Source organism: Arachis duranensis, chromosome 7, assembly GCF_000817695.3.
Source record: "Arachis duranensis cultivar V14167 chromosome 7, aradu.V14167.gnm2.J7QH, whole genome shotgun sequence".
In the NCBI taxonomy this organism is placed as follows: domain Eukaryota; kingdom Viridiplantae; phylum Streptophyta; class Magnoliopsida; order Fabales; family Fabaceae; genus Arachis; species Arachis duranensis.
The window spans coordinates 1270553-1284652 of record NC_029778.3 but is presented as its reverse complement, the minus strand read 5'-3'; the positions used below and the strand labels follow the sequence as shown (position 1 = coordinate 1284652).

Sequence of the window (14100 nt, the reverse complement as noted above, 5' to 3'; positions counted from 1 at the left end):
CCTCCGACACTTGCTTAAGCGGACTAGTGAGCTAACCACTAGACCAAATTGTTACTTGTTTGATTATGAACTCTGCAATTCCTTCACATAAGTTTGTAGGTAAAGAATTTTTCCCAAGTGATTGCAAAGTCACAAAGAAACGCAGGTAGAGTCTCATTATTTTTGGACAGATTTATGGGATTTTGGGCTGGGCTGAAGTTGGTTAACCTATGTGGACTTATACAAAACAAACTACGCTCTGACCCAAACCAACAACAAAAACTAAAGCTGATGATTATTAATTTTTTTTTTTTTAAGCACAACGCACATAAATACATGATATATCATTTTTATCATCTGTCCCACCGAAAAAAGGACATAAATTTTAATAAAAGAAATATTTGTGCGACAGTATAATGGCTCTATGTAATAGTACTAGTAGGCAGTGGCGGAGATAAGGGGTGATCATGGCCCCAAATTTTTATTAAAAAAATTAGTAATTTTTTTTTAAAAAATAAAAAATTATTTAGTTGGTTGAAATATTTTATTATGACTTAAAATACTAAAATTCAATCTTCATTTCTTATTTTTATTGCACAATAGTTTTTAGTTTTAAACATTTAAAACATATTGGATTTCGACTGAATTGAGTGTATTTGCATTTCACAGCTCTTTATTCAATAAGTAACACTCTCTTTACTTTTGAGTTCAAATATAAAAAATTAAATATTTTTTATTTATGTAATTTAATATTCTTTTATATTTTACGGTTTATTTAATTTAGTTTTTTATATGATAAAAAATACTAGAATATTCAATAAGTATTGATATTATTGTGAGCTTATCTTAAATGGGGTCCATATCATCTTCTATTTGGCCTTTTTAATTTAAACAACTTACAACTTAATGATTAGACGCACGAACTCTTTTATAAAAATTTTTAGTAAAAAATTACAATGTAAACTTTTTTTGCTATAAATTTTTATAGAAAGACATATATTTTAAATTGTCATTTTTCAATTTTTAATGGTTAAAGTATGAGTTATCTAAATCGAAAAAAAAATGTCAAAACAAATTTTACTCTTTAGAACTTCACATCATTGTGAGTTTGTGAGATGTAGTTTATATTAGCTTGGGTAACTAAAAAGTGAGAATTGTGCGATTGAATCTAGTCTATTACTAAGACGTGTTAAGAGATAACTGCCAAGTACCAACTTCGGATCTAAACACACGTACGCAAAGAACTTCTATAATCTATCTAATTCTAATCATTAATCACATAGTGATCCTATATTTGATATCTATATCCCTTAAGCAATTGAAAGATGAACACCACTTCCTTTTGGATAAAACTTGCGTCCAATCTCCAATCACGATTCTCCATTGCATTAATTTTTTTTTATATTTCGTATTTTAAAATATATTTATTAATTTTTTTACACATATGCTTGAACAATTGTCAAGATAAAGCTAAACTCTCGAAAGCCATCTTAAAAAAAAAAAGGATTTTTAGTATAATGATCCGTTATTCCGTTACTCCCTTTCTCTGTTTCCTTTTTGTCTCATCAAATTCGAAAATTCTTATCAAATATCCATATTATCCAAATCCATGTGTCTTACTTCTATCTTCAATCTAAACACATAAACAGTAACAAAAAATAAAACTAAAAAATGCTGAGCAATTTCATCGAGCAAATTTGGAAGAAATTAAGGATAATAATACTTAAAAAATCATATTTATTAAAATAAAAAATTTAAAAACTTCTATTAACATCATAGTTAACCTTAATAAATCTGGAAAAACATTAGTGGCATTGGAACGAGAAGAGTCATTTAATTGATTAGAATCCCAATAAAAGAATCCTAATTACAATACACAATATCCTAAAAAAAACAATAAAAGAAATTCACAGAATGATGAACAAATAAAGCAATAAAAAAGTAAGTACTAATTTGAATGAAACTAGAACAATGGTGGCGGCGCCGGATAACCCAAGAAGGGTCTTCCGCTTCCACCACCACCACCGCCACCGCCACAATCATCGCAGTAACTAACACTGTCCTTCAGCTTATGGAATCCATGCTTGAAAACTCCGAAGCCAAAGAGAAAACCAATGGCAATCACCACAAGAACCAGGCACGTGCATAGCATGCATATTCTCGCCCCACAACACATCTCTCACCAACAAGCTCTGAAATCACCAAAGTTTGAATCTTTTCCTTCTGGGTATCTCGGATCTGAGAAAATTCTCGGGTGGGTTGATTGAGAAAAATTTGTGAGAAGAATGCTGAATTTAAGAAGAAGAAGAAGAAGAAGAAGAAGAAGTAAAAAGGTGGTGTCTGTGTCAACAATTTGATGAAAACGTTTTGACGCTTTTTATTCGCTTATAAGGAAAGCTATCTAATCCATTTAACAAAAACTATTTCCTTTTACACATTAAAAAAAAAATGAAAAGGAAATTTAAACTTGAAAAAAATATTTTGTGATATTTTTAAATTTATAATTTAAATTAAAGGATTTATTAATTTGTTTAGACTTTTTAAAATATTTTATTTTACAATCAATTAAAATACTTATTTCCATACCCTCTATTTCAATAGTTTATCTAATTAGTAAAAGTTTAGTGTTAATTTATTATTTTTAAGTATGTTTTATTAAAAAGATATACGTTAAAATTTAGTTTCTAAATTAATTATGAAATATTTTTATATATTTATAAGTATAATAATTAAATTATCATAATAAAATTAAAAAAATTGTAATAATAAATAATCTAAATTGCTTACAATAATATAATAATTGGTTTTATTATTGTAACGTATTATTGTGAAATTGGTTTTGTTTTATTATGAAAAAATAGGCACGAAGAAGGTGTTGCGTTAAAGGAGGGAGGTGTGGTGAAGTGGTTGAGTTAACTCAGTTACAAACTTAAGCAAAGCAGCTTCTATGGCGCCTAAAAATTAGGTGATTGGGTCCATCGTGAAGCTGACTAATTGCTTGTTTTATTCCATAACTCCATCCCCATGAAACGTTTCCAGTTACTCAATCACACATCGTTAACAATAACGTCTCTCTCTTTGCTTTTTTTGTTGTCTTTCTCTGTTCTTTGCTTTTTCTTCAAATCATTAAACTAATCATAGTCACACTCTCCCCCACAACTTTCCTCTTTTTTCTTTTTTTTTTCTTTTGGTTTTGGCACAACTTCCGATTTATGACAGAAGCAGGTTTGAAAGTTTGTGTGTTTTTAAGGCCCATTGTTTTTTATATTTTATTTTATTGTATTATGGACAGAATTGCATTTATTTATAGTTTTATACTCATCATTTTATTTTTTTTGTAATGATTATAACCATAGCCCATTTAGAACATGGGCCTATGTAGAAAAACTTGGAGCCAGCCCAACATAACTTTTAACTTTAGGATTGGGAGTTCGAATCCCACGACAGATATTCAGCAACAATAAACTCCTAAATTTAGTGTAACAAATTTGGGTTGGTCGAGTGGTCAATTCATTCTTTCGCCTAAGTAAGTATCAGGGGTTCGAATCTCTCCTTGTGCATGCGCAATTTATTGGCCAACGACAAACTTTTAAATGGAGTTCAGATCAGATCCGCAACGAATTAATCCCGACCGTTGAGTTGAGAGATACTGCGGGCGAAAAAAAAAAATCTCCTAAATTTAGTTTAAATTCGTGACCAATTATTATTGTTGTGTTCACTCTTTTAAGTTCAAACTAGGTAATTCATAGGCGGCTAGTTAATTAATTAGGCTAGGCAGGTATCAATTCACATTTTTCAATTAATTTAAGTAATAGTTGTACATTATTTTCAATTAATCTTTAACTGATATTCTACGAGTATTTGAAATAAGAAATCATGATGGAACATTTTATGGTTATATAAATACACAGCACAAGCTAATTATACGTACCCAATTATATAATATTTTGTCAACAAAATTAAATTTAATTATTTTATTAATTTTTTTAATTTTATTAAATTTATAATTAGATTTATATATATATTTTTTTTAATTAAATTCTTTTATTGCTTTTAATTTTGTAATTAGGTCCTTAATAGTACAAAAATATTAGAATTAACTAAATATTTTTTCACACACTTTAAAAAAAATTTGTTAATTTTAACGTTTTTTTATACAAAACTGATTTATGTTACAAAATTAAAAACAATATAAAAAATCAATTAAAAAAAATATATAAATCTAATTACAGAAACTTAAAAGACAAACAAAATAACTAAACCTAATATTAAATTTTACTTCAATAATATGAATAATTATTTAATAGAACAAATGTAATTAATTAGGGTTGGCAATGGGTAGGGTAAGTTTGGACTTTATCCTAACCCTATCTATGGGTTAAAAATTTTTTTAAAATTCTATCCTACTCTACATCTGAGTTGAGAATTTTTCAACCCTAATCCTACTCGCACCCTAAAATTCTAAATCATACCCTATCTTATCTTACCTGCAGAAACATAAAAAAAAATTTAAATAAATATAAAATTCAACCATTACAAATTTTATATATATTAATAAAATAAAAAATAAAAAACTAAGTTCAAATTAAAATTAAAAATAATAAAATCTTAAAGAAATCTAACATAAAATTACCAATAATATTATCATCAACTAACTTAGTCGTAGTTTTTATAAGAAGAAGATTGTAGATTTAACACTCACTTTATTCGTTATATACATAACTTTTACATATATATTATATAATATATTAAAATTGCGGATAGGGTAAGATAGGGTATATCCTGAATCCGTACCTTATCCTACCCACAGGCAAACTCGCACCGCACTATATCCTATCTATAGCGGATAAAGTAGACAACCCTATCCGAAAGAATTGGTGTAGATTAAATATCCGCAAATAGAATATAAATTATCAACCCTATTAATAACTATATAAAATATTTTACAACTGTAATAATTACCTCAAATTAAAGTTTATACATAATAGACAAAAGCAATTAACTTGGTGGTGGGGCATAAGGCAAGAAGGGCCTTCCTCCGCCACAATCAAGACAGATACTAAGTTCGTCTTTGAACTTGTCAAGCTGATTTTGGAACACTCCAAATCCAAAAAGACATATAATAATGATAATTATCATAGCCAGGCACGTGCATAGCATGCACACCCTCCCTATGCAGCAACACATCTTTTGATTAACAAGAGATTAATTAAGAAGAAGAAGAAAAAGATTATTGGTTTCTTTGTCACCGGATGAAAATAATGCTTTGCCTTTTGTACGCTTATATAAGAAAAGTTGTGTATAGGAAAAGAAAAACCAAAATCTTGTTTTCTGTTTTTATCCTTTTAACAACCCTATCAATTATAGACTAAACCTAACTAAACCTAAACTTCATCGTAAGGCTTTTTTAGTGTGTTTTTGTTATTAAATTTATTTTAGTGCGTTATTGTCAAAATTGGATTAACACATACATGAATAATTTTAACTACTAGCTGTTATGTATAGTAAAGTGGTTGAGTTTGTTACAATAAAACAATGTGTGTGTATATTTAATAAACTCAATCACTAAAACAAGAAACATATATATTTAATAAAAATTTCATTTATAGAATAAGTTAATAACACATACATATAGAGAAAATGGTTATCGTAGAACTTCTAGCATAATAATCTTAACCATATTTTTTTAAGCCTACGAAATTTGTTGCAGTCCTGAACTCCATTTAAAAGATTGTTGTTGGTCAATGAGTTACTGCATGTATAAGGCAGGATTTGAATCTCCGACACTTATTTAAAGTGACTAGTGAACTTACCACTAAACTCCAAACTTAATTTGCAGTGGGAATTTTTTTTGGTTTTTTGTAGTGGGAATATATATCATTTTTTTGTTTACCCAAACGGTATCTTCCAACCCGATAGGTTAAGGACTAATCCGTCGCAGTTCTGAACTCCATTTAAGGGTCTGCCGCTGGCCAATGAATTGCTGCATGCACAAGACAGGGTTCAAACTTCCGACACTTGTTTAAGCGGACGAGTGAGCTGACCACTCGACCAAGCTAAGTTTTTTTTTTGTGACTAACCCAAGTTGGTTGTAGTGGGAATATTTTATCAAAGGGACTAAACTACTTTTTCTTTTGGACAAAAAGGACTAAACTACTTTTGTCTTTGGTAAATGAGCACAATACAGAGTAGTTTGTGTTTTTGCAAAGAGTTTGCAGATTTTATCCAACAAATTATTTGGACTCAAAAGCTAAATTGGGCTAAAATAAATTGGGCCCACAAACGCATCATACAAATGTTTTAAAATTGAAGGGAAAAAATGTGTCAAAGCCCAATATATGAGAGATTGTGAATGTGACCGAGGTACCTAGGATTGGGGGTTATCCAATCCACCGACAAAAAAAAAAAGCCTTCTCTAACCAACCAAGTTGGGTTGGTCTAGTGATTAGCTCACTAGTCCGCTTAAGCAAGTGTCGAGAGTTCGAATCCTGTCTTATGCATGCAGCAATGCATTGGCCAGCGACAAACCCTTAAATGGAGCTCAATACCGCGTCGGATTAGTCTTTGGCTTGCTGGGCTAGAGGATACCGTGGGAAACAAAAAAAAAAAGCTCTCTCTAACCAACTTAGGGTTAGTCGAGTGGTCAGCTCACTCATCTGCTTAAACAAGTGTCAGATATTCGAATCCCCTTGTGCATGCAGCAATCTATTGACCAGCAACAAACTCTTCAATAAAACTTAGATTTACAATAGATTACTCTTCGATCTGTCAGATTGAGAGATACTATGGGTAACAAAAAAATTAAAGCTCTCTCTTGTTCCAAAACAAATATTTAATTAGTATTATATTATTTTTTACCAATTATGATAGAGGCCTAAATCGGTGAGGATTTAGGTGTCTTTATGTTAAGGTGCTTTTAGTTAATTGAAGGTAATTAAAGTCTCTGCATTGATGGCGTTGTTCCCCACTTCCACTCAGAGTCTTTTGAACTAAACTACATACTAAAGATGTTATTATGTGTAGAACACTTTAGTTAGCGTAGAAAAGTAATAAATAATAATGTTATGTATTCGTTAAAATTAGTTATTAATCAATCACTGAATAATAAATATGTATTGACTCTCATAAAAAAAAAGTATATTATTATAAAAAAATTTATTTATTTATTTGTTCAACTTTAGAATAGATATAATATTTCTAGATAATAAAATTAATATATAGTATATGAATAAATTGTGCTTAAGAAGTGAGAATATCATTGTCTACCTAAATAATATTTGCAGCTTGTCCTTTTCCTCAAAGCAACACCACAGATTCTTCTTATTACTTATGTTATATTTATTTATAGGCATAGCTAACGTGATTTTTCATCCTACCCTCATGTGTCCACCGTTCATTATTATTTATTATTGTCATTGATATATATACACTCTATGATGAACAATATCATATTGTTTTTGTCATTTTATAATTATATTTTCAGCGTCACAGCAATGATTAGGGACAAATGAGCCGCTAGTGGCCCACTAAACAAAAATATTATTTATAGATTAAAATTAATTATTTATTAATATATTTATATATAAATAAATTATTTAAAAAATTTATATTTAAATATATATTTTTTAATTTATTTTTAATATATATTTATATTAATAACTAATTTTTGTGTATATGTGATATAATGGAAATTAGGATGCCTTTATATATGTAACATAATTACTACACACACTACAAGAAAACACGTCTATTGCCACGCTTTTAAAGCGTGGCGAAAAGCTGAAAAAAAGCGTGGCGATAGCTTTTCGCCACGCTTTTTGAGCTACCGCCACGCTTTTGAAAGGGTGACCTATCAAAGGGTGGCGGTTGCTCTATCGCCACGCTTTTGGTGACCTATCGCCACGCTTTTTCTTTTGCCACGCTTTTTACAACTGGCCACCCATTAAAGTGTGGCCATATGCGAGAGATACGGCCACGCTTTAGATACAGCCACGCTTTAAAAGCGTGGCGAAAGCCTTGTTAAATTAAAAAAATAATATTTATTTTCCTTACTTGATCTTCATTACTACACAATATAAATTTTCAATCCTTTTTTATTACCAAACCTACAAATATAGTATGCAATTTTTATTACAAGACAAATCAAACAATAGTTAGTGACATATATAATTTACTATAATTGTTTTATACATTAAAAAACTAATACTGAAATACAAAATAAATCTCGAGTTCAAATTCCAAAACTAAAAACCAAAGAAAAATACAAAAACAATACAAGTTAGAACTGCTCATAGTATATCAAATTACACTAATAGAGATGATCATCAACCTAAATACTTGGTAAAAGATCAGAATAAACTTAAAACTGCTCCACTTTGTGCACGTTCAAGTAATCCATTCTAATACTAGCCTGCAGCAAAATATCAAGAACAAATTGAACCAACAAAAACGATATATAATGATTTATAATGCTGTATCTCTAACTCATAATGATCAAGTGTCATTATCTTTTTAATATAATCTTCAAATTTCAGAAATAAACATGATTGGTTGAGATATTGATGGTGCAATGTGCTCAGATTAAGTGTATTATGAACCTATGTGCTCCATAAGAGTTGCAACCCTATTAGAAATTTAGAACTAGCTAGCTCGATTTCTTTGTATCATAATGAATAATGAATATCAATTATCTTTTCTTTTTGTATGTGGAGTAATGAATATGATGCACATCAAAGATAGTTATAAATAACTAAGATATTAATAGAAACACAAAATCAAGACTATGTTATAAATAACTCCTAAACAAACAAATACGCAGATACAAGATCCTCACAAAGTCAAAATAGTATATCTAATAGTACTATAGTAGAGAAGTAAAGAAGACTTAGATTACTAGCTCAACTTGTTTGGAGGCCCCAAAATCTGCAAGTTTAATGCAACCTTTATTATCTACAAGAATATTGGCCCCTTGAAATTGATTACAATTGAACATTAGTAACTCAAAAAAGGAGATCTGACATGCTAATCAATGATACTACAAGAAAAATCACATTATTATTATTATTATCAAACTTTGGTGTCAGGATTCAGAACGTTCAAGACACAACTCAAAATAAGAAAGAATCATCAACAGAAGCAATTGTTTATTAAACAGCAGCAATAAATAGCATGTTTCCGAGGTTCAAGTAAGCAGCAAACAGAATTCATATGACTTAACCAGTTCCACAAACTGAAATCATTGCAGTTCATATAATATGGACCAAGCAACAAGCAAAGCAGCACTCAGCAACAACAAACCAAGAAAAATTAATGAAACAGTAACACTTTCACAGCATCTATTTTGGACAATGAAAAAAAATACAATAAACAGCAATCACAAGTCCAGAATTCAACACCAAAACAGCACAATAAACAAGTTCATCCAGGGCAACATTCAGAGGAAAGACAAATTCATTCCGAACAGCAGCAGTAAACAAAACAAAATCTACATCCACTAACCAGTCCAGATTCTCTAACCACCTAATTCAACTAAACTAAATTAGTTGAACTAAACAAGCTAAACAGAATGAGTTAAACCAGATTAAATGAGATGAAAGGGGAACCTGGGAAGCAGGGAATTGGAACAGGGGAAAGAAAGGGAAAGATTGATGATGATGAGTGAATGGCCGGAGCAACACGGTGGCGGCCTAGTGGTGGCGCTGGGGTAGCGACAGTGGCAGAGGGTGGGTGCACAGTAAAACAGGGTCTAGTAGTGGCTCTGGGCTCGCGGAGAAACACTGGACATCGGGCAACCATCATTGTAAAGATTAAAATGCAAATCAGAAGACATCAAACAAAAATATCCCTGAGTTCACGTCAGTAATAGTTAGTCTTCCAAACTGACGACATTTCTTGGATTCAATATTTACAAATTGCCTAAAGATCAAACCCATAAAAGAATTGCTGCATTTAAAGAGAGGAAATTACAATATTGGACCTACCCAAAAGCTTCAACCTATTTGAATTCTTTTGGAATGTATCTTCTAGCTTTCTCTGCCTTCACAAGATGGAGTTAATACAAGGCACTGATAAACAAAGAAACAGAACAGTTAATTAAAGAAACAATTCCCATTTCCCACAAATTAAAGTTGAACATACATAAACAACACTTAGAGAAAGATTCATTGTTACAATTTTGCAGACTTAATGAATTACCTTCCTCTAAATACCCATGTGATGTCTTGTAAAGCCACCAAAGTTGTTTCCAACATGTCAAGGCCAGCCTGGTTTGCAAAGATAAACACCGGCACCGACTACGATCCAGACAGAGAATCATATATATCTTAAATTAAAGGCTTTCATGAAAATAATGAACTCTACTATGAACAAAACATCTGCCATACCTTCAAAGAACAGCACAAAATGGCATCCTGATGATGCCACAAATGTTTAAGCACTGACTCACCAATGAGAGAATCAAATCTCAGCAACTCTGCCCCCAAATAATAACTGTTATTAGAAGAAAAAAGAACACAAAAGTGAAGGGCATCATTAGATACTTTTCAAGAATGAATATTCAACAATAAAGCTTGAACACAATACAACAGATGCAGACTTGCCTATAACTGCAGCAGATCCAGTTGGCTAGTGTAAGAGACTCTGGAGAACCAGGAGAGAGTTTTGAGCCAACTGCCGGGTTTATACCAGATGGAGAAATCGCCATGGCAACCCTCTGCACAGAAGGAAGAAAAAGGAAGGCAATTGAAGAACAGAATGAAAGAATGGTAGCATCTCTTGTTTGTTTCTAGATTATATGGTTCAGTAAAAAATTATAACCATATAAGAAGGCAGAACCTAAGGTATAAAATATAAGCATTTCATTTCCTAGTACTGTTTTACCATTTTGTCCTAAATCTTTGAATCTATCTATTCTGCCATTCCAGAAGCCATCTTGTAGAAAAAGCAACAAAAATAAGGGAATCCATACCTGATATTCAAGTAATGGTTTGACACACTTTGGTTTGCAAGAGTCTTCGAGGTATCTCTTTTGATCAACGGGTTCGTCGTCAGCCCTAAGTGCAGGTCAATAAATAAGAAAACAACAAATTAACATAGGATCAGATCCATGGGAGAAATCAAGTACAAAGAGAACAGATCTGACTGAGGAGACTTACATTGCAGTTAGCGTTGGGAGCAGAGAGAGAGACGACGCTGACGATGCAGAGGAGATCGGCGAGGAGGGCGACCCTAGTGACGAGGGGGAGACGAGGCAGAGGGGAGGCTAATGGCGCAGCGAGGACGGTGCTGGTGACGGCGGGGATCTGAGCTCTTCCAGGGTTGATAGATGGGAGTTGAGAGTGATAGCGTAAGATCGAGTTGAGAGTGAGAGAGTAGTCCCGAAGCTTTCTTTGGGCTTATTACGGTTTCGTGAAGAGATCATACCTTTGGAATCGGAGGGCTTGGAGGAGAAGAGAGCGTCGCGGATACCTTGCCGTCGCCCATGTTTGGTGGAGCTTGAAGGTGAACAGAGAGATGAAAAGTATGAAGAAGAAGATGAAGATTAAGAAGATGAAGAAGATGAAGAGTATGAAGAGTATGAACAGTGACGAGGGCGAAGGGCGAAGGAGCTCTTCCAGGCGAGTGTGGTTTCGAAGGGAAAAGAAGATTAGGGTTAGTGTCTAACGGGTTGCGGGTCGGGTTGGTGTCAATGGGTTGGGGACCCTCTTGCCACGCTTTTACAACGTAACTGTAAAGCGTGGCAGAAAAAACCTTTTGGCCACGCTTTTAAAGCGTGCCAAAAGAGGATCAGGATATGGCCACGTTTTCCAAGCGTGGCCTTAATGAAACCCTTTCACCACGCTTTTAAAACGTCCTTGTTGCTCTCTATGGCCACGCTTTTGAAGCGTGGCAGTTTTAAAACGTGGCCGTTTCTCTAATCAATTGCCACCCTTATAAAAGCGTGGCCGTTGATCCTTTTCGCCAAGCTTTTGAAGCGTGGCAAAAAAAAAGGTGGCCAAATCTCTAATCTATCGCCACCCTCATAAAAGCGTGGCCATTGACCACTTTTGGCCACGCTTTTAAAGCGTGGCAAGAAAAAAGCGTGGCCATAGGTCTTTTTTCTTGTAGTGACAATATGAATATATATTGATAACGTAAACATTAGGGTATAATTTGTTCTTTCTATAATTTTAGTAAACATTAGATATTTAATATTTAATTAATTGATGCCATCTCGATTATAGCCCTTACACACGTATGTGGCATACCAATAATTGTAAATTGTTAATATGATTGTAATGTTTAAAGCAAAGCTTGACTAACATTTCTCCACAAATAAATAACAATTACTTAGCTTGCATGAATGAATAAAACTACAATTAGCACGCAATAATACATTCTCATAATAATTATAATAAACAACTTGATTACATCAAGTGCAAAAAACACAGTAACATACACGCAGGTTGTGGTTGGCAATGACTAGTATATATGTATATTATTACCTATGTAATGCATTCAATTACAATTAATATCAAACGGACTAGTCAACTAGATATGCCAATTATTACAACCTTTTTAGAAGATGCCAAGTTGGATCTCAATTGCAATCTTAACCACCACGTCCCTGCCACGTACTTTTTTCAAATCTAACTCCACACTTATTCAATTTGAAAAAAAACTCAAGCATTCGATTTCACTTGAAGTTGATAGCTGAGAATTGTTAGATAATTTAACCGATTTGATTAAATTTTTGTCTAACAACTCTCAATTATCAACTTTACGTAAAATCAACTGCATGTGAATTTTCACTCATTTTTATCAAAACCCTTATTGGTCTTTTCTGTTTAAAGAGATACTCCTTTTTCATAAATAATCATCAACTACTTGTATATAGGGTTTATTGAATTCAAACTAATTCAATCCAAGTTTAAAAACCACTAAACTCTAATAATTTATATTGAATTGAATTGAATTCTAATACACTCTTAGCAAATCATATAAATTTGATAATTTTTTTAATATATTTTATTTTTACTTAAAATAATATTTTGTAAATACAAATGAGACTTTAGTTCTATTCTGGATGTAATTTTGCCCTATAAATTATAGATTGAAACAGGAAGTATGATGCTAATAAGACATAACTCTATCAAACCCAGTCCGATCAGATAAAAAATTTAGGGCTTGTTTGGGTGAGCTTCTAAAAAAAGATCTTTTTCGAGTTATCTTTTTTTAAAAGATCTTTATAGAAAAGTAAAAGTAATTTTATGTTTGGATATCTCATACAAAAAGATCTTTTTATTTATCAATTATGTTTGGATAAAATAAGATAAAAGTATTTTTTTGTTTATTTATTACGTGAAAAATATTTAAAAAAAAAATTTTTTAAAAAAATATAAATTATAACTTCTCGAAAAAGATGTTTTTTATTTTTATTAATAAAAATTTATCAAACATATTAAAAATAAAAAATAAAAAATATGTTTTATTAAAAAAATATTTTTTTATTGATTTAATGACGTATAAATAAACACATAATTTTTTTATAATCTCCTCATATTTATTTAGAGGTCGTAAATTCGAGTGTAACTCTTAATTTAAAAAAATAAAAAAGGCAGCATGATATTTAGGAAGGAAGGCAGAAAATCAAGTTGATCCAACATTCATCAAGTGTCACGTGTTGTTGTTGGCCCTACTGATCATTCATTCGTTGTACCTTAACTCAATTATCACCGATATTTTCTCTTACTAAATAATAAATATTTAACCCCAACTATTCATAGATTTTACAGAAAAAGACAAAAGGTAACTATTTCAATAAAAATAATAAAAATATTTATTTATGATAATTTTTATTTAAAAAATATAATTTATTTATTTATTTATATTTAAAAAATTTATAATATTTTTATAACATATAAAAATCAAATCTTATAATTTATCATCCAATAGTCAAAATAAAATATTTTCATATTATAATAATCATAAAATTTTCATTAGAGTTGCTACCATATATATATATAAAGGGAAAGTATGAGGAGCCAATGAAATATTTATACAATATGTACAATAGATATTTATGGAGTATTAGAGATATAATTATTAGTGTTACATTTTACTATCAGTTGAAGCTTTTGGGAT

The 14100-nt window shown here is 31.1% G+C and overlaps 2 protein-coding genes across 3 annotated transcripts; both read right to left on the bottom strand.

The window, feature by feature from the left end:
- Window positions 1–1715: 1715 nt before the first annotated feature.
- On the bottom strand, window positions 1716–2304 carry LOC107496200 (uncharacterized). The gene has a single exon (XM_016117408.3). It carries the CDS (start codon window positions 2153–2155, stop codon window positions 1943–1945), a length of 213 nt encoding a protein of 70 aa, XP_015972894.1. The 5' UTR covers window positions 2156–2304; the 3' UTR covers window positions 1716–1942.
- A 6956-nt stretch (window positions 2305–9260) lies between these two features.
- LOC107496130 (homeobox-leucine zipper protein REVOLUTA-like) lies at window positions 9261–11278 on the bottom strand. Of its 2 annotated transcripts, XR_008001573.1 has the most exons (7): window positions 11133–11278; window positions 10946–11030; window positions 10578–10690; window positions 10362–10467; window positions 10174–10271; window positions 9960–10043; window positions 9261–9755 (listed from the first exon to the last, which is right to left on the bottom strand). XR_008001573.1 is itself a non-coding variant. In XM_052252353.1 (6 exons), coding segments are annotated over exons 1-6 (417 nt in total). In that variant the 5' UTR covers window positions 11135–11278; the 3' UTR covers window positions 9261–10030. The 2 variants fall into 2 exon arrangements, 1 of the variants encoding a protein (XP_052108313.1); XM_052252353.1 differs by having other exon boundaries at window positions 9261–10043.
- Between the last annotated feature and the right edge of the window lie 2822 nt (window positions 11279–14100).

What these genes read in the sequence shown, in the direction of transcription:
- LOC107496200 (XM_016117408.3), bottom strand. Translation starts at nt 2,155, where the DNA reads ATGTGTTGTGGGGCGAGAATATGCATGCTATGCACGTGCCTGGTTCTT.
- LOC107496130 (XM_052252353.1), bottom strand. An exon ending in AACCATTACTTGAATATCAG is followed by an intron (nt 10,691 to 10,945) that starts GTATGGATTCCC and finishes CCTTCTGTGCAG; the next exon opens with AGGGTTGCCATGGCGATTTC. An exon ending in TTTTGTGCTGTTCTTTGAAG is followed by an intron (nt 10,272 to 10,361) that starts GTATGGCAGATG and finishes TCTGGATCGTAG; the next exon opens with TCGGTGCCGGTGTTTATCTT.